The following is a 20,294-nucleotide window of genomic DNA, read 5'->3' as shown; positions in this document are numbered from 1 at the left end:
AAAGTGCCCTCTTCACAAATATATTTTTGGCTATATTCTTACGTTTATGGCTGAAAATTCCTTCAGTTTCACCTGCCAGAAATGTACACATTAACTCCTGGCAGGTGAAAATGATTTACTACTGAGAATTTCTCCACCACACGTTTTAAGACCTTAAGTGCCTAGGGCAGAGTGTCTATCACTGACATCTTGTCACAGAGTGAGGTGGTGCCATCAACTCTCCCCGTCCCCATTTCATTCAGCAAGAAGCTAGAGACTGCTGCTTCCAGCCAATGAGAGAAGGCAGCAGTCCTAACCCTCCTGGGAGCGCTGAGGCTTCCATCACCAAGAGCTGCAGCAGGTAAGTGTATGTTATTATATTTGTGAGTGAGTGTTGTGAATGGATGTGTGTGTGTGCTTGTCTGAATGCATGGGTGTGAGTGAGTGTGCATGTGTGTGTGGCCCATCTACCACCCCACCCTGCTAACATTTCCGACTGCCAATGCATTGCCCCACTCCTTTTCAGTCCCAACAGAACACTGTTCTTTAAGGAGCTAAGCACTTAATTGAGAGCGGAAAAAAATACCACTCTCCCTGCCTTTCGATTTTCAATTGGCCAGCTTCTCGGGTCAACAAACTGCCATCGCTGACCCAGGAACCTACAATCCCAGCGCTTCTCATCACTGTAGTTATTTCCATGTCATTCCTGGGAACATGAAATCCACAGGGGTCAATGCATAGGCAGTGAGTATGGACAAAACATGAAGTAGTTTAAACAATCACAGAATACATTGGTTTGATTGCATACCTCACCATTTATGGTTACATACTGGCTGTAGCTTAACAGGGGGATTAGAGAAATCCACAAAACAATTATCAAATTTGGAGTATCCTCGTTTACACAACTTAGGGATGAGCATTAAAAAATGAGTGTGGAAAAAGAGCCTCAAATTGGGTTGTGTTAGTTCTCCTTTGTCTTTGGTGAGACCTAGCTTTTCAAAACTGACGTGGGGAGATTGTTTTTTCCACGGAATTAACTGAATAAGCCTTCTAAAATTTTAAAAGTGTTCGGGAATCACAATTGGTAGAGTGGATAAAGGAAAAGCTATCAAAGGAAGAATCTTCATTTTGATAATTTCTGCTCTCCCTATTATAGAAATAGGCAGTCGATCCCAGCGGTTAAAATGTGATTGAATTTTCACAATTAATGGATCTATGTTTAGTTTATACAGATCATCAAGCTTCTCGGAGAACCAAATCCCTAAGCATCACTTAGGTTTGTTGTTGTACATAGATCCTGGATCCCTTGGCAAGGGCACATCTGTGGGAATTAAATATTAGAAGCTCAGTTCTTAATCCTATATCCCCACCCTTAACAAAATTATCAATAGCATTAAATAATACCATAATTGAGTAGGGCTTGGTGGAAAAATATACCACAAGTTCATCCACAAAGATTTTTCATTTTGGCACCCCTGAAGTGGTTGCCTTTATCTCAACCGTAGATCCAATAGCTCTTGCCAACAACTCGATATAGAGAGCAAGCAATAGAAGTGACATAGGGCACTCCTGACTAGTAACCCTGGTAACCTGGAATCTTTCAGTACTTTACCAACACTGATTATCATTAAGGCATTAGCCCCAGCATAAAGATTCCGCAAGGTGTTTATTAGCTTATCAGGAACTGCACCCTTTCCAGCACAGAAAACAAAAAAACCACCAAACCACATCACATTCTTTTTCAGCATCAATAAGAAAAAAAGGTGCCCGGAATTCCATAGCATAGTTAATGGCTTCAACCAAAAAATGGGTGTTGGTACAAAGCTGTGACCTGGCATACAGCTGTTTTTGTCATTGTGAATTATTTGCGGTATGTTTGTTGCTTCTCTTACAGTCATTAATTTAGCCAAGATTGTGTAGTTAGTATTGGGCAGTGTTATAGGACAAAATTGATTTAATGTTTCTGGGTCCTTATCTTTCTTTAGAAAACAGGTAATATTCCCTCTCAGAATGGAGGGTGGTATACCACCCCCTGCTAATATGTGATTCAAAACTTGCCCCATCGGTCCCTTGAGGTGCTCTGCATACATATAGTACCACTTGGACAGGAACCCAGCTTCCCCGGCTGCCTTCCCATTAGACAGGATCTTAATCACCTTAGCTACCCCCTCATGAGAAGCATTGCTGGGCAATTTTGCCGCTTCCCCTGCCTATAATGTAGCGGAGGACCATTTCTTAAGATATTCAGTCATTACATAGGCAGCTGGTTCAGACACTTCCATATAGATATCTTCGAGATGTTTCTGAAAGAGCTGATTTATTTTCTGGGGGCCCTGTGTACCTTTAATGTATTGGAATCATATAGTCTAGTTATATGAGCAGAACCCACTCTAGATTTGTTTCGCCATTTGCCAACATTTTCCCACTATGTTCCCCTTCTTCGTAGAGTAAATGGTTAACTGTTCTGAAGTTTATCAACTTCACTTCCAGTAAAAATATCCTTTGATCTTGTTTGGCCTTCTCCCAGCTATTTGGGAGTATTTGGCCCTATTAAGTGTGGCTCTGACGAGGACACTCTATCTTGCCTAGATAAAACCTACTGTGCCTGAATTTTCTTTCTAAAGGCCAATAATGAAATTATTTTCCCACAAAAGTGTGACCTTAAAGTCCTCCCATACCAGTTCAAGAAGGGGCAAGCCTATATGCATTTCAAAAAAGCCTGCAATCTTCTCCCTAATTGTGGCTTGAAGACCTTTCTCCTCAAGCAAATATTTGTCTAATCACCACCTAGGGGCTAGTTTAAGTTAGGAGTGCAAGTGGCGGTCAAGTATGAGGGTCGAATGATCAGTGAAACAATTATGTTAAAAAGAACAGAGCCCATCAAGGTCTATATTAGAAGTCAGCAAAAAGTAATTCTTGAGGCCGACTGAAACCTTGTTTGAAAGACAGACAAGTAGGGTTCTAACCTCTGCAGTCAAGCAATCGTACCTCGTGCTTCAATTGCAGAAGGGCTGAAAATGACCTTTTCTTTTTGTCTTTTTAGAACCCAGCTTTCTAGAGCTGTCCAATGTGCTAGATTGAAATAAATGATAATGGGTTTGGGTAGGTCTAACAAAACCAATCTCAACTGGTACAGTGGCTCAGAATTGTTGTTGATTGGGACATAGTAAAAAATTAACGTAAATGTTTCCCATTGGAACTTAACAGTAGCAGCCACCCATCTGCCCGCCTCATCATGGTAGGATTTAATGACCAAAATTGAAAATTTCTTAGAAGCTAAAATAGCAACTCACCCTGCAAACGCTTTAAGCGGAGCCCAGAAATTAACCTTGATTACGTTCATGCACTTTAGATGGGCTTCCTGAAGCAACAGCAATGGTGTATTATTAATAATAGCCCAGGACAACAATGCTTTCCTCTTACAGGGGTTATTTAGCCCATTGACATTCAATGGTATAATTTTAGGCTGAGAAATCTAAAACAAAGAAGTAAAGCAATAAAAATCCATGACCACCAAAAATCCAAATGTATGCCATGAATTTGAATTCTGAGCCATTTTTTATATTTTTGTCTTGATGCACTGTTCCTTCTATTCCCCTACTATTGATCCCAAAGCTCCCCCTCCATCCCCTCGGTGAGAGTCCACCCTCCCCTCATTAAGTCCCCTCCCATATTTAGGGTGATGTGCTGCTAAGCACCCTACAGTGGACCAAACGAGAGTAAGGAAGGCCACTACCTAACCTTGTCACTAAAGACCTATGAAATACTAATTCATCCTGTATTGTCACAAACACTTTTCCCCCAAATCCTTTCTACCTCTTAGTGTTATCCACAGCAGTGCCTGGTAATGCAGTCCTAGATTATTTACTCCCCCTTAACTACCCATTTAATTACTATTCACCGGCCTTTAATCTATAATAAGCAACCAGTGTTGTGCCTTTTCAAACTCCATAAATGGAACAAAATTCATTAAAAAATTATACAAAACTCCAACACAGACAATTCATGTCTATTTGCATCATATAAGACTTCAAATCATGAGTCTGAAAAAAGGAATCAACACATGACTTAATTATTCCTTAATCATAATTATATTCAAACTTATTTTCTAGCACCTTTCTGAAGCTCATTAAGAACCCCCTAGGCAGAATCAATATCTGAGAAAACATGGGCAGCCCCCTTTGCCAACACTTTCAACTTAGCAGGTGATAACCACATAGCTTGGGCACCTAGACATCAACAGTCAAGAAGCATGTACTTGAACATCCTTCTTTTTGCTGATTCGAAAGACATATAAGAAATAACCTGAAAACTGAACACTTTAGGAGTTCTTTAATCCTTATTCTTGAGTGCTGCTGTCACAACCAATTCTCTAACCTTGTAATCCCTAGAATTTACCATTATAGTTTTGGGTCTTGAGCTGCTTGGTTTAGCTGTAAGCTGAACTTGATCCCTCATTATTGTAAGGTTGTCTTTGTTCCCAGGGATGACATGAGTTACTATCAATTGCTCCACAACCTCCAACCACAGTAGTATTCTGGTCGTTGAACTCCAGTATACCTCAAATCTCAAATTAGAGCACCTCGTTCTCTTTTCCTGGTCCTCTAGTTGGATTTTTAATGAGGTTATCTCTTTTTAGAAGTGTGAAGCTTGCTGCAAGGACGTTCTTTGTGTCTCTTCACAGCTAGAGACTCTCTGCTGGAACTCAAGTACTTGGTTAGACAGAATATTTAAGTTTTCCTCAAGCCCCTGCATCTGGGCCCCATGGCCTTTGCAAACATTGTTTGATTTACTTTTAAGTATCTTAGTTACATAAGGATCTCCTGAAACATAACAGTGGCCCCATTGACCCAGCTAGCCTTGTCACTGGATATGGGGGGCGGCAGCACTCTTACATTTTGACTTTGTCTTTCACCATCTTTCCCTCTTGCTGTCATCCCAATGCAGCTATTATGCTTGAAGTTGAGTTTGTTTGACTAAGAATACACCCCTCTATAAGTGTTGTAGTGGATCCCTCATTCATTACTGGAGGATCCTCTTGCCTAGTAGAGGATAGCAATGGCATCCATCAACATATTGCACACTTGTGATAGACTCTCCATTCTTTCTGCCCTGCTGTGAACATCCCATCTCTCTTGCCAGGCAAGGATTACTGACAATAATCATTGTATATTTGTGCGCATTTATCTTGTGAAGCTGCCCTATGCACTTGACTGATACCTGAGGTGGCCCCTGAATTAAATAGCTGAGCAGAACTGGCAACAAAACAGTAACAGTGTCTCAAGATAAATAAGCAAGCCCTCCAGCATCTTGTGATACTCAAGTCATTTATACGTCACTGAGCCAAGATGGTCTCTGTGTTGCTTTGTGGAATATGAGTGGTTGCTTGCTTTTCAAGTGCCTTATGCGAGAAGGAAGAGAATCAGCCATTTTTCCTCTTTTAACTAAGTAACCAATCTTGTTCTGCCTGACTACAGAGATGGACTTTACTTTAGGTTTCGGCTCCAGTCCATGTGATTAAATACGAGAGTCAAGAAGATAACTCCCAGCATCATTCAGTAGCGCCCTGTAGCCAGCTAAATGCCCAGCCACAGATACCCAGAAGGGTTGCGTAGAACAATTATTCACAGAGGGTTCACAAGGACCACAAAGGTCTGAAAAACTTTGGAAAGAGGAGACTCTTGCTCACTTCACTTGTTGCCTTGGTGCGTCCCACTGGATGGAATTCCTAACAAATATCAACCAGCTCAGGGCTTAATATTAACGCACCTCCTGCACACAAGATCATGGCACTAACCTTTTTGTGTTTTTTTTTCTTAAAGTGAAAAGTGTTCTCACTTAATTCATGCTGCAAAGATTAAATAATAGATCGGCTATTCACCAGGCTGCCCGGTGGCCATATACAAGCTGGTGGGGTTCCTGCTAGTTCCAGAAAAAACTCCAAAAGTCGACTTAAAAGCCCTAATCCGCATTGGCATGGGCACTGCAATAATCTGATGTTAATCCAATATTGCAGGCAGGCATTGCACTGCGATGTTGCGGCATCTATATTGGTGCCTGAACCCACGGCATTTTCGAATAACTCCTGGCCACCAACAAGGCTGGATAGCACATCGAAATCTTGCTGCTATCGGGAGTGGCGTAGCCTCCCTCTACAGCTGCATCAGCTGGCTGTGACTGGCAATCCTAAACCAACTGACCCTTGAAGTCACTCTGGGTGGTCTGGGTTGAAGGCAAACCGGTTATATCTTCCTTCCTCAGTCAGAAGGGCTTTCCTTTTTCTGAATCTTCCAAAGGTCCAGAAGACTTCTGATGAGACATTCTGAACGTCCCACTTCTATACACGGTGCCAGTCTTTGTGAGGGTGAGTTCCCTGAACTACCCCCAAAACTGGTACTGGTCAGTTCTTCCCCTTCCCTTTGGGCTGGCTCCAAATGGCCTAGGGTGACAACTGCAAAGGCAGGCCTGGTGCCAGTTTCCTTTGTCTGTGCTGCAAGTATGGCCATTTCAAATTTAACTAGGGCAGGGGACAGCTCCTCTCCAGCCATCCTGTCAGGAAGACCCTCTCCCCTCACACCTAGGCTTTGTTTGTCTCACTCTCTCTAAGCTCTACACAACTCACCACAGCAGAGTCATCCACGCTCATGTGACCCAGGACACTGGCAGAAAGGCAGAGTTGGTTTGGGCAGAAAAAGTCAACTTTCTAAACATCTCATTTAAAAAACTGTAACTTAAAATCTGATTTAACCATTAAAGGAGATTTTAAGTTACAAATCATTTGAGTGAAAACAGCATATCTCTATCAGGTCCCAAGCTGTAGTTAACACTTAATAAGTATAGTAATGTTACCCACTGTTTGTCTATGGGACAGTTGCGGCTTTAGGAGTTTTTCACTGACAGGACATGTAAAACTTATCCCCACATATCCAACTTTTTAAATACCATGCACCCTGCGGATGTACGTCAGTACAACGCGATCTTTTAGATCGCGGTACTTTACAACGCTGCCATTACAATGCAAGTCGTTACAACAATTTGCGTTGCTGTGCGCGGATTGAGGATTATTATAATTTTATATTCCAACACCAGCCCACGTAACAGTAGGGAAGGTGTTGGCATATAAAATTACATTATTCCTTATGCAACAGCGCCATCCAGCGCAAGTCGTAGTAACAACTTGCGTTGTAATGGCATCGTTGTAAAGGTAGTGCGGTGTAAACACCGCGTTATAAACGATGTTTCCCCACCCTGCCCTATGAGACTTGAGGACCTACCTTAGGGGTGACTTTGCAGTATTAAAAAGGAAGGTTTAGGCTTGGAAAAAAATTGATTCCACGAGGTTGAACAGCAGTTTAAAACTGCACTACATGTTGTAGTAGCAGGCCCGAAACAGGTTTTAAAAGGCTACTGCAGTGGGTGGTTTAATGAGTGTTGCAGTCCATTTGCAGCATTTCATTTAGAGGCCCAAGGGACATGTAGTACAATTTACTAGGGACTTGTATACAAACATAATGTACCAATCAGCAGTGTCGTAGCGAAACTTCAGGGGGTCCCCCAGCAAAACAAATGAAAGGGCCCCCTGGCCCACCACCTACGACTTTGCTCAATGTTCTGTGCTGAGGGGGGCTCTGGGGGGCTCTGAAGTTCACCCCCCCTGCCCCCCCCCCCCGCCATCACTGGGGCTGCGGGGAATAATGTTATTACGCCATTGACATGAGATATATGCAAACTTTACTAGATTTCTGGGAGACAGCACAATCACTTAACCACTGTTTAGCAGGGAAAAAGTGCACACAAGATCTTTAAAGCCAACAAAAACGGGTTCATTAAAGGATGCCAGAGGGAGCCAAAAAACTGGTGTGACCATGCAGAAAGAGCAAGGGATTCTAATCCTGGCACACATATCTTGCTGTCCTTTTGGATTGGAGCCAAGTCTGTTTTTTCCACTCCGTAAAACGCAGGTAACAAAACTGATGAACGTGGAGTTGCCGATCTTTTTAGCACGTGTAGAGTTTCTATGGAATGGCACTTGTTATTTATAGTGCAGCAACATCTGTGATGAGTAGCGCGATATGAATGGCAAGTTATTAATTTTTGATTATGCCCTCCAGACATCTCATTAACTTCTCTTATTTCATCACAATCACAGGGATGTAAGAGTCGTATTAAGATTTGTTGGTGTCACTGGTGAGAGTAAGAATATACGCCTTATGCTACGCAACATTTGCTACCAGATTACGAAAATTTACAATATTTCTACAAACATATCTGAGGTAATTGCAATTGAAAAGAAAACACTTTTTTGGCATTGTCTTTTAATAAATTTGTTATGCACATGGATTTATGTAACGCATCAAATATGACATAAAAAACTTCTGAATTAGAAAGTGCCATCTGGTGGCATAAATGTATTTTGGATCAGTGAAGCAGAACCTGATGACACCAATGGCATAAATAAATATATCATGGATCAGTGAAACAGAGCAATAGAATAACCTGATTTGAGGTTTGGCTTCTAAACTTGGTTATTGCAATATTCTTTTACGTTTCAACACAAGGGCCTTTTTTCAGAGCATGTGGCACCAATGAAGAATTACCACTCAATTGGTTGCATGTCAGAATATCGTATACAAAAATTTCTCTGACGTATATATCATGTGCTGAAGATTGGTTACAAAAATATTGCCCTTTGGGTGTAGATTTTGTGTTTTCTCATGTGTAGGCTATTTTAGTACACGTTATTTATGTCAGAACATATTCTGACAAGGATAGCCTGCTGTTAAACCTTTCAGTGCACCTAAATGTTCTTTCTTCTGTGCTCATTTCATTTTCTTCTTTTACTTTTGGCAGGCCTCTTCTCCTTCAGACTTATTTTACTGTGAATTTTCCTTTTTAGGATTTCAAACAGCTGATTAATGAGTTTTCAACATTGCTGGAGTTTGCCACCGAGGAGCGGCCTTTGGCTATTGTCCTAGATGACTTGGATGAGTTGGCTGATGAAGGTGATGTTAACTTGTCCTGGCTACCTGCAGAACTGCCTCTGCATGTCTACGTCATCCTATCCACATCTGACAACTCGGAACATTCCTGCTTAAAGGCTTTGGAGGTAAAGCATGGTTGTTTGACCTTTTTAGCAGATTTGTGCAGCATTGAGTAGCATCAGACTAGACCACTATCCCTCTGCAAATTATTTGAGTCAGGTTTTAATCCCTCGGTTATGAGACCCCCGGCACATGGTTAGGGTGTAGCTGGGGTCAGGCGCCAAGAGGTCATTTGCTCATGACCATGGCTGGATGGGGGTGAGGTGAGACCGCATATGCAGAAGATGCTTACCAATGCTCATAGAGTGGCAAGAGAGCAGATCACATGTGGCTGGAGAAGCTGCAGTGCTTGGCATTATCTATTATGGAAACTTCATAGCTATTTCTAAAATAACCCGCAAACTAATTTAAATGAACCCTCACACTCTTTAACATTGGTCAGGATTAGTGAGTCACTGTCAAAACTTTGGATTACAGAGGCTGTGGCAGAGTTCCATGTGAGATGCTGTGATGCGCCACATTGCATCTATACTGCAAATGAGATACTATTTCCCCGCCATTATCTTATTGTTGTTAATACATGAGTTAATTAGACTATACAGTTCAAATAACGTCATATCTCCATATATGTAAATACATATAAACATATACAAATCAGTTACAGAATTTACACAAAGCATGTATCAAATAACCTCGTCATTTTGAACACCATGCTTTAAGAAACATGCTAGTGCCAAGGCAACTCAATGATTATTTAAAGCAAAAAGAAAAAGAAGCTCCATTAAATGGATGGAATTGTCACGAAAAAGAGGACATAAAAAAAATCTTCAAGTATTTAGGACATATCAGAAGAACATGAGACAGCAATTTAGCGTTTGAGATTTCATCCTCCATGATCCAGTTCTGTTACCTCTACTTTTTCTTGAAATTACGACAGGAAGACCCAACCTCAGTCTAAGAAGTGCACACCTGTGTTCAGGATTCAGGACGATTAGCATGTACCTACTAACACCCAACATCATTTTCGATCTCACCCACTCCGTCAATCATTTCTTTCTCCACTAGAGTACAAGTTTCCTACAGCCGGTCTCAAAAGTCTTTTTTTTCTAAGTGGACCATACTAATCCCACGAGTAAAGAGAGTGGGATCTGATCTCACAGCACGTTTTATACTTTGGGGCAAGAGTAGGTAACTCAGTGGAACTTTGGATAATTGTGTCAAATGTATGCCCTCTGCAATTGTCGAAGACTTGGATCAAGTTTGATTGATTGAGAGCAATACAACCCTTAGCTTCCAGTCTAAGAAAGTGGCTAGCATTAGTATCTTTAAAAGCCTTCTCTGTCTCAGCCCAAGCTGCACTTCTTCCCACTTCTGTTTAGGTCGAGCATTCGAGACCTCTTGTATATACTTTAGTATATACTTATTATATACTTATATGTGTATGTACTTAATTGGCTTTGGAGATCAGCCCTAGAACTTGTCTGCTTCCACTTAGGGACTTTATTTTTCCTGTTCAACTGCTCTATTTAACTGTCTTGATAGAAAACGACCAGCAGAGGTGAGTAAAATACCAGAATCACTTTAGCATCCTCTAGATTCCAGTCCATAGAAATGGTCTTCCACGAGCTCCAGTAGACCATATATTTTTTAAATCTTTTATTTTCACTGATATGACCACCGAAGGCCCAGATTTTATATTAAAAACTTGGGGCTATACCATTTCCCGCTTAAAGGCAATATTTCTCCCCATGTGTTCCCCTACCTGTTTTTTGTTCTTAACGGTCTCTTATAAGGTCAGTCCAGATATTTAAATTGCAGTAAATCATTTTAAATTTGAGTCTGCAGAGTCGTAAAGTCATGCACAGACATTCCAGTCTACTAATGCCTTCACTAATCAAACCATGAGAAACATTTTATGATGTTCAAACTTAGTTTGCTGGATATGGCTGTCAGCGCAACCTTTTTTGTCACCCGTAGCAAGAAAGTCTGTGTTACTTAGAGACCCCATACCAGATAATGTCATCACATTCCTCACCCCTTACTATGTTTGTTACAAAGGGACCAATTTACTCCACTTCCTGTGCTGATTTAGAAATGAATAGTCTCATTTTCATGTAGATGAGTGTTAATGAATGGACAGATGAATGCGATCACAAAAAAATACTGAATCTTTATGTACCACTGCTGGTTATGTCTCCTCACACTATATTATTGGAGTTGAGTGGGTGTCATTGGCCACCTGAGGAGGAGGGGTTCTACCTTAAGCCAGGTGATACTTTTTTCTGGGCTTAGCTTAATAGATCTTAGTTTTGGGATAGCATTAATTGTGTCCAGAATTTAAATCATGAGCACGCAAACAGCACCGTCGATATTGTACCTCATCATGGATTGCAAATCCCACCTATTACCACTCACATTGTACCGTGACTGACCACTTCATCATCATAGTCCGCATCACCCTCCCCTTGCTTGTCCCATGAATAAAACTACTCCTAACCCTAATGTATTCCATCACAAAAAAATTCCTCAAAATGTTTTCAAGATCCACTTGAAGTAACATTTCATGATATTTTCTCACCATGTCTCTCCTGATTTCACCCGTTTTACCTTCACTGAAAGCATTGTTCTAGCAGTGGACACGTGCACCCGTCTACTCAAAAATACAAACGGGCCACACACTAATCAAGGAAAATCTGAAAAACACAAAACAAGATGTCACAAACCTAAAATAGCCCAGGGCAAAAACAAAAAAAAAAACTTCTCCAAACTCACTACAGTCCCTAAAGTAGCTCAAACAGAATACCACCACTTCAATATACAAAAAAGAACAATTGCTAACATAATGAAATGCGCAATAAATAGTCCAAGGTAACTTTTTAGGTCAGTGCACAGCTTCATCCTTGCCCAAATCCAGGAGCTGTGCAACTCCCTGCCACATTCTAACAAATCAGAGCAGCAAACTATATTGACAACTTGTAAACACCCCATCCTTACACACTAGTGAGAATAGATGATGAGCTCCCTCTCCTGTAAAACCTCAGACCTGGTAAAAGACATATGGAGCACATGCCTTGCTGCCATTGCATTGTCCCAAGCAGAAAAGCAATCCAACACATTACCCAAATTGATGAACAGCAGCAGCCCGAACAAGGGCATGGTCCCTGGAGCATTTATGCACCGCTCTAGACACCACAGCTGCAAAACTACCACCCTACTTCAGACCTTCCATCTAGAAATATATATCAAGTCAAAGAGCATTCTTGTCAAACATTAGATTTAGTTTGGACCCAAACACAGAATGCAAACAGAACAGAAATCAGACTATTTAATGTGTGGTGTGGCCTACTCAAAATTGCAGGCAAAAGCTTCATCCAGCATGACTACTAGGCCTTTCAGATCTACTCAACACACTTGGCCCTAACCCCCTGCTCCACAGGCTCCATATGCGGGACAAAATGAGCTGTAGATCTTTTTAAACCATGGAAATATGTTCCATTGAACGCATTAATGGATCATTGGCATAATATCGATCACATCAATATCGTGCCACAGAAATATTGTGTCAAACATATTGATTACATAAATATAATTTCCCGATACTTATATAGGTAAGTACAAAAATATTTCTTTTAATTTGTTTCGCACTAATATCATCAAAACACAGACAAAAATATTGTTTTGTAATATACATATAGTTTAAAATAGTACATCTTAAATATTTTAATATATAACAATAATATAATTTAAATGAAATAAATGTAACATTTCATACTAGATATAAATATATACCTATTTAAACATACACACATAAATATATGTGTGTCTGTATATATATATATATTATATATATATATATATATCAAACAATAGGTTGCCCTCTTTGAAGATGTCACACACGGGGAGGTTAAAGCACAAGCACCGCCGCCAGTGATCAAGAGCAATACATTGCTCGAAACGCGTTTGGCAATCTCAGAGTGGAGGGGAAGCGGGCTGGCTTAAACTGCTTCTGCCGGCGGTGCTTGTGCTTTAACCTCCCCGTGTGTGACATCTTCAAAGAGGGCAACCTATTGTTTGATATATATATATATATATCTATATAGGAGTAGAAGAGTTGCCCCCAATTGAAGACGCCACACACAGCGAGCTGTTGACCTTTTAATCACAGGATTGCAGAAGCATACAGCCTGGCACTCTGACCACAAATACAAAGCCAGACGCGTTTCTGGCATTCTACTGCCCTTGTTCACTGGCATGTTGAAAACAGCAGCGAAGCAAAACCACCTGCGTATCTTAAATGTCCTGCCCTAGTTTCTGCTAGTTTGTTGATATCTTGGGTCACTCTCACTTCCAAATATCTCATTTCCGTTGTGATGTTTTCTACCCCTCCATCTAGGTGCCACACCATAATCCCTGATTTATCTCTATTTATTTCGTACCCTGATACTTTCCCGAAATCTTCTGCAATTTTTACTACGTATTTCATTGTGTTCTCAAGATCCGCCGTGTATATCAACAGTTTGTCGGCATATAATGCCAGTTTCTTAACCCAATCTATGCCCTGAAATGGGATTACCTGCGCCTCCGCCCTCAATTTTTTAACTAAGGGTTCGATATACAAATTAAACAATAATGGAGACAACAGACATCCTTGTCTTGTCCCTCTCTTTATATTAAAAGTTGGCTGTAAAGCACCATTTGCTAAAACTCTTGCCTTTGGTGACTTATAAAACCCAGCAATTGTTCTGCAGATCCTATCCCCCGATTTAGCAGTTTCCATAACTGATGCCAAGAAAGCCCAATTTACACAATCGAAAGCCTTGGTAGCATCCAAGGTAATGACCACTAAAGTTGCATTATTTGTTTCCGCCAGATATATTGCCCCTATCAGGGAGTAGGTTAACTCGTATAGCAACCTACCTTGCATAAAACCTTTTTGGTCTATATGTATCAAATCACCCTTTAGGCCTTTAAGTCTGTCTTCCAGGATGTTTGGAAAAGATCTAGCAATCGCAATTTAACAGTGACACCGGCCTATAGGATTCACAACTATTTTTATCCTTGCCTGGTTTTAAAATCAGCAAGATTGTAGCTCCTGACCAGGATTCTGGTTGGGATATCCCAGCATAAATAGCTCATTAAATAATCTCGTCAGTATTGGGGTCAGCACCTCCTTTAGTGTAATGTAAACTTCTAAGGTCAGGCTATCTGGGCCGGATGTCTTCTCCCGCTTACCCTTCTTCAGTGCCCGTTCTATCTCTCCCTCCTGTATTTGTGCGTTCAATAAAGCAGTTTTTTCACCCTCCAATGGCACTATCTCCACCTCTGTAGGCCATCTATTTCTCTCCTCTTCAGATGACACCAATCCTTCTTCGTACAGGGCACAAAAATAATTATGGAAAGCCTCTTCAATCTCTTTTCTATTGGTTAAAACCTTACCTGTATTTTGACACTTGATTTCTTGTATTAAATTCCTCACCCGGTCCTTTCTTGTCTGCCAGGTTAACAATTTTCCACAGTTTTCCTCATATTCAAATTGCTTTAGCTTGCTTGTATCCCACCTTTCCCTCACCCTCTTGTCCAGGATACCGGTAAGTTTAATTTTCAAGTCTGTTAATTCGACCTGTCTGGCCTCCCTCTGACAATCATTAATGAATTTTCCTTCTAATACTCTTATCCTTTTCTCTATTTCTCCTATCTCTTCTCGAAAAACTCTCCTCTTCCCAGCCGCATAGTTTATTAGCTTTGCCCTCAAATATGCTTTATAAGAATCCCATACCACCCCTGTCGACAATGAGCCCGAATTAAATTAAAAAAATTCTACTGTGTCTTTCTTTAATCTTCTCACAATTTCTTCATCTAACAACAGGGTGCGGTCTAATGTCCATCTTGTGGAGGTCCCAATACCTTGTTACATCTTGGAGGAATGGTCACATATCCCATCACAACAGTGAACATGTCAGCATTGGCCCAGACTCAGAATGCATGTGCATGTACTTACGCGTGTTGGTACACACCTTTGCAAGGTGATGCAGATCCCATGGGCTGTGACTCTTGTTCCCTGACACGATGATCTGTGTTCATTTTTGCATCCACATCCACATATAGTGCACCTCGAAATGTAATTATGCTTTCTGTTATTGTCTGATGCATTTGCCTGCAGTTTCTGGCACTTGTCTTGCCCATACTGACACGCACATGCTAATAAAACATATGCTACTTCACCAGGGTCCAACTGTGATGAGTGTTGATGAGAACGACAAATCGTGTGGCTCTTTGAGCATTGTCAGTACACAGGGAGGGACTGACTGACACATGTACATTGGGGGTGATTCCCTCTAGCCAGCCCCACCTCTATGCGACAGAGATTGAGGTTGTGACAGCTGCTGATAGAACTGTGCCCTTACGTGTCCTCAGCAATGTGAGTATGGTGTCCAACTTCCAGCCATGTGGATCAATGTGACAACATGTGAGGGGAGACACTCCTTCGGGCCTGCTACTGACTTTCACATTTCTACACACCGCTCCATTTTATTCATGTACGCGGGCCTATGTTGGGGGATTGTGAGATTGTTGTTCATGTGCAATGAGACCACAGCTAGTTCACCCCTTCACAGTCATCTAATTGGCCATGTGTGTCAGGCTCATAGATGTGTATTGATGTAATTTACCAGGGTGTATTTTTTGTGCAATCTATGTCCCTATATTCAGCTACTATTTGAAGTTTGAGTGTATATAGACATGACACATCTGTGTGATTCTGAATGTTTTGTTCACATTCTGTGGTGTGTCGGAGCTGGAGCAGTATACAGTCATGCAAAGCCCACATGTTTGCCCAGTGGTGGGCCAACTACAGTCCTTTGGGGAATGAACAGTTACACTTAAGAGGAAGACTTTTGTCCGCAGCCGGATTGCTGTGTCATTGGCAACCAGAGTAGAAATAGCAGTCCATGTCGGGGTCCAGGTGAATGTCACAGAGTTTTTCGAGGGACGGTGGTAGGTGTTGTTCTAGGGCATGATGCATAGGGCTGAACTAGGCAGGGACAGGCCATTTGGTGGGGATGGATGCTACTACCTCCATCTTCACACAGTCTTACCATCCAGTCACTACCCATGTACTCATGCAATGAGCCAAGCACTAACTCCTTCACTGCTACAATGCTCCAAGCACTCCAAGCACTACCCATCCAGACCTCTAACCACCTACATACTACTGATTCCCATGCACTCTTCCAATTGCCCATTGCACACCATTTAGTTATCTAATCACTCCACCATTACCCAAGCACTTATAAATTCACCATGCACTCTCTTTGCAGTACTCTAATCATCCAGTCACTACTAGTGTACTCATGGAAAGATCCACGCACTAACTAATGCACAGTACAGTTCTCCATGCAATACCCATCCAGACCTCTAACCACCTACACACTACTGATTTACTCTTCCAATTACCCAGGCAGTCCAGCCATCTCCCTGTCACTTTCCATGCACTCCTCCAATTACCTAGGCAACACCATTTACTTATCCAATCACTATGCCAATACTCAAGCACTTATAAATTCACTATGCACTCTCCATGCAATACTCTAGTCATCCAGTTACTATCCATGTAGTCATGCAATGACCCAGGGAGTAACACACGCAGTGCTACAATTACCTGTGCACTGCACATGCAGACCTTTGATTAATCTTTATACATTTACTCATGCAATCACCCAGATATTCGCATGCAGGTATTTCTCTTTTTAACCAGATAAGGTAGTTCTGAAAATAACTCTTTTTTTCTTCTTTTTTGTTTTTAAATTTTTTAGTGTTTTTTTAAAACTATTTTGTAACTTTTTGTGGTGTTTTTAGAAAACTGAAAAAAGCAGCAGGCTAAAGTCTTAACTTTTGGAATTATAAAGTTATTCCAATAAAAAAACAAAAAACTAACTAGCAGCGATGATGCCTTGCTACAGAACAAACAGCATCCACAGATTCACAGCACCCCAAGGAGCATCTGAATATATTTTCACCACATCACAAGCTTTAAAATATGCAAGTTACATTAAACAAAAGAATCAGATTCCAAACAGGTTTCTTTCAGCAATGTCTCCAGTTGTTTTTAATTGCTTCAGTATCCTTCAATGAAAACAAGTCCACAAATATTTCATACGGTATTCGCGAAAAAACAGTTGCTTGGCTTGGCCTTAAACATACGTCATCGATTACAGCCTACGTATTTCGTCCCCTCCGGGACTTCATCAGGGCTGTAAGAACAAAAGACACAAAGTCACCATATTTGCCAAAGAGCAGGAAACCAATCTACACCCTTAATATAGTTCTAATCTTCATTAAGTATCCTGCCTATATACCATTCTAATCACCGTTATATGAATTTAGAGTCAGTCTGCCTATATGCCATTCTATTAACAAGTTCCTGCCTATATCACAATCTATATTCATTATTTAAAAGGAAAAAGCAGAACTCAATAACTGCACAGTGAATATAAAGTGGTAGTTGTAATTGTAGTTTATATTAAAAATCTATGAGCACTTAATAAGTCTCACCTTAAACTCGATGTGGATGTAAACTATGTAACCATCTCAGTGGACAACAACTCTTATTGTTGACTCCTAAAATTCCATACAAATTCAGCAAAGCCTATGGTAATGTACCAGGAGAAAATAAAAAATAAAAAAAACCAGATTGTTCACCACAACATAATATGGCTTTGCATTTCATGCAGTGTTGTTGCAAGTTGGCAAATTCGACGCGAATGTCCGGACCTCGAAATGAGGTGCTTGACGCTCCAGATGTACTGGGACCAGCTCCCTGGTCACCTTGCTGTAGGTTTTTTTGTGCACGTCGCAGCTGCTCTCGTGCAAAATGTCTCGGATGAGTTCTCTGCAGGTGCTTGTACATACTCGATGTCCCACATGAGTACATTATTGTCACTTCCTCTTGACAAAATCCGAGTACATGAAGTACAGCTCACCTTCCGAGCATTAACTTTGCTTTCACCATCTGGGATGGTGAAAAACTTCCAGACAATGGAAGCAGGTCTTTTCTTGGGAGGTGGTTCTTAGATGTCTTCATCATCAGATAGAAGTTGTGGATCCGGATTTGAAAAAAGCCAATTCAATAATTTTATAGTAAAAAACACCCCAAAAATGTACAGAATAGCTACAAAACCACAAGAGGTGCCAATCCACTGATACTACAGAGAGAATGACTAAAATGGGTGGGGTCTTTCAATTGTTACATTGAGAAAACTTATGAACCAATGAAATGCTTTCTTATACAGTGACATGGGAGTTGCGCACCCGGCGCGCAACTAGCTCGCACACGGCGCGACTTCGTGAAAATATATTTAACAATAATATAAGTTTATTACAAGTACAAATATATTATTTTGATAAATAGTTTAGATAATGTCTTGCCCTCATATAAACATGAAAGTTATATCTGTATAGTTTCGAAACATTAAAATTGTTTATGGGAGGCGCGCACCCGGCGAGATCTCATATGTACATGACGTTACGCGGGGCTAGGCACTGCGCACCCCTCGTATACCAAATGCACAACCGGCGCGACCCCATACGTATATGACGCTACGCAGGGCCAGGCACCGTGCACCAGTCGCCAACCAAACGTGCATTCTTCACGACTTTACCAATATGGCTCCTTGAATGCGCACACCTACCAAGATAGGTAGACGAAGGGTGTTATTAAAGAAAATAGAAGACATTATATAATTTTATTAGCAAAAAAAATATTTTTTTTTTTACGATATTAAACTTACAAAATTTCACCCCAGAAAAAATTAAAGATACTGACAACCCATTAGGTATAATGAATATTATAGTTAAAAATTACCAATTAAAAAAACCTTTGAAATTCACTGAAAAACCATAGGTTTCAGGGATGTTATAGTTAGAAATTAGCATTTGAAAAACCTTAGAAATTCACTGAAAAAACCATAGGTTTCAGAGACGTTATAGTTAGTTGGACATTTCACTCGCACAAAACCAGAGAAAATTGTCTGTTGTAGTTAGTAGAGCTAACTATAACTCGCGCCCCCTCAATGTACTGCTCATGACGTCACATATTACATCACTCATGACATGGTCAGTAACATCACTCATGACATCACTGATGACATCTCAAATGAAATCACTGAGGACATCATCCAGTGAATGTGTGTTTCTGAAAAGTTTAAATATGATATATATATATATATATATATATATATATATATTCACTGAAAAAACCATAGGTTTCACACCAGTTATAGTTAGGTGGAAATTTTACTCGCATAAAACCATTGAAATTCCCACGTTATAGTTAGTTGGACTCACTATAACTTGCGCGTGCAATGCACTGCTGATGACGTCACACATTCAAAAATAGAAACTAACATTTTCTTAAAAAAAGGAGAAACCAATACCAATTACAACAACTTATTAGGTAATTCCAACATCTACATATACATCCACTCATTCACCAACAGTTCTATATAGTCACTCATGCATGTACTTACTCATCATATGTACTCATACACCTATACATCCTGTTACACACTAATACTCATCCATATAGTTACTCACACACAAATTCACACATGCAAATAAACTATCAAAAAAACATTTACTTGATTATACTGCTATATACACACCACTACACATACTTCTACAGAAACGGAAACATATTTACTCTCTTAAACAATCAATTATAAAAACACATACTCACTAACCCACCCATACACACAATCATCCACCCATACAGTCTTGCACACATGCTGTCTTCAAAATACATACAAATAGTGAGTTACTCATTCATGCATCTGTGCTCTAAGTAATATCCCCCACCGAACCATACAGACACTGATACTGATACTCAAAAAAACAACTAATAACCCATATACACACTCATGTAGCTACTCACCAACCCATGCAGCCACTTATACACAAAGTGAGACACAGATACAGATATTTAAATATTTAAACATTACTCGCTAATATATGTATTCACTAAGATACATTTAATAAGTCAGTTAACCAATCAATTTTACACAAAAAAACATCCATTTAGACATTTATTTACCCATTTATTCTTCCATCAACCTTTAGATATGCATATATAAAAAATATTTATTTTTCAGAAAGATACACATTCACTGGATGATGTCATCAGTGATGTCATTTGAGATGTCATCAGTGATGTCATGAGTGATGTCACTGACCATGTCATGAGTGATGTAATATGTGACATCATCAGCAGTGCATTGCACG

The 20,294-nt window shown here is 40.4% G+C and overlaps 1 protein-coding gene across 1 annotated transcript in view; it reads left to right on the top strand.

Moving 5' to 3' along the window:
- The window catches only part of LOC144821717 (uncharacterized), a 714,421-nt gene that overhangs the window by 273,890 nt on the left and 420,237 nt on the right, over positions 1-20,294 (top strand). Inside the window, exons 14-15 of the mRNA XM_078678931.1 lie at positions 8,129-8,252; positions 8,876-9,085. Of these exons, the coding sequence (XP_078535057.1) occupies positions 8,129-8,252; positions 8,876-9,085 (334 nt within the window). The remainder of the gene's footprint in view (positions 1-8,128; positions 8,253-8,875; positions 9,086-20,294) is intronic.

Source organism: Lissotriton helveticus, chromosome 2_2, assembly GCF_964261635.1.
Source record: "Lissotriton helveticus chromosome 2_2, aLisHel1.1, whole genome shotgun sequence".
Lineage (NCBI taxonomy): Eukaryota > Metazoa > Chordata > Amphibia > Caudata > Salamandridae > Lissotriton > Lissotriton helveticus.
The sequence above is the reverse complement of the archived record's forward strand: the minus strand, read 5'-3'. Positions and strand labels throughout refer to the sequence as shown.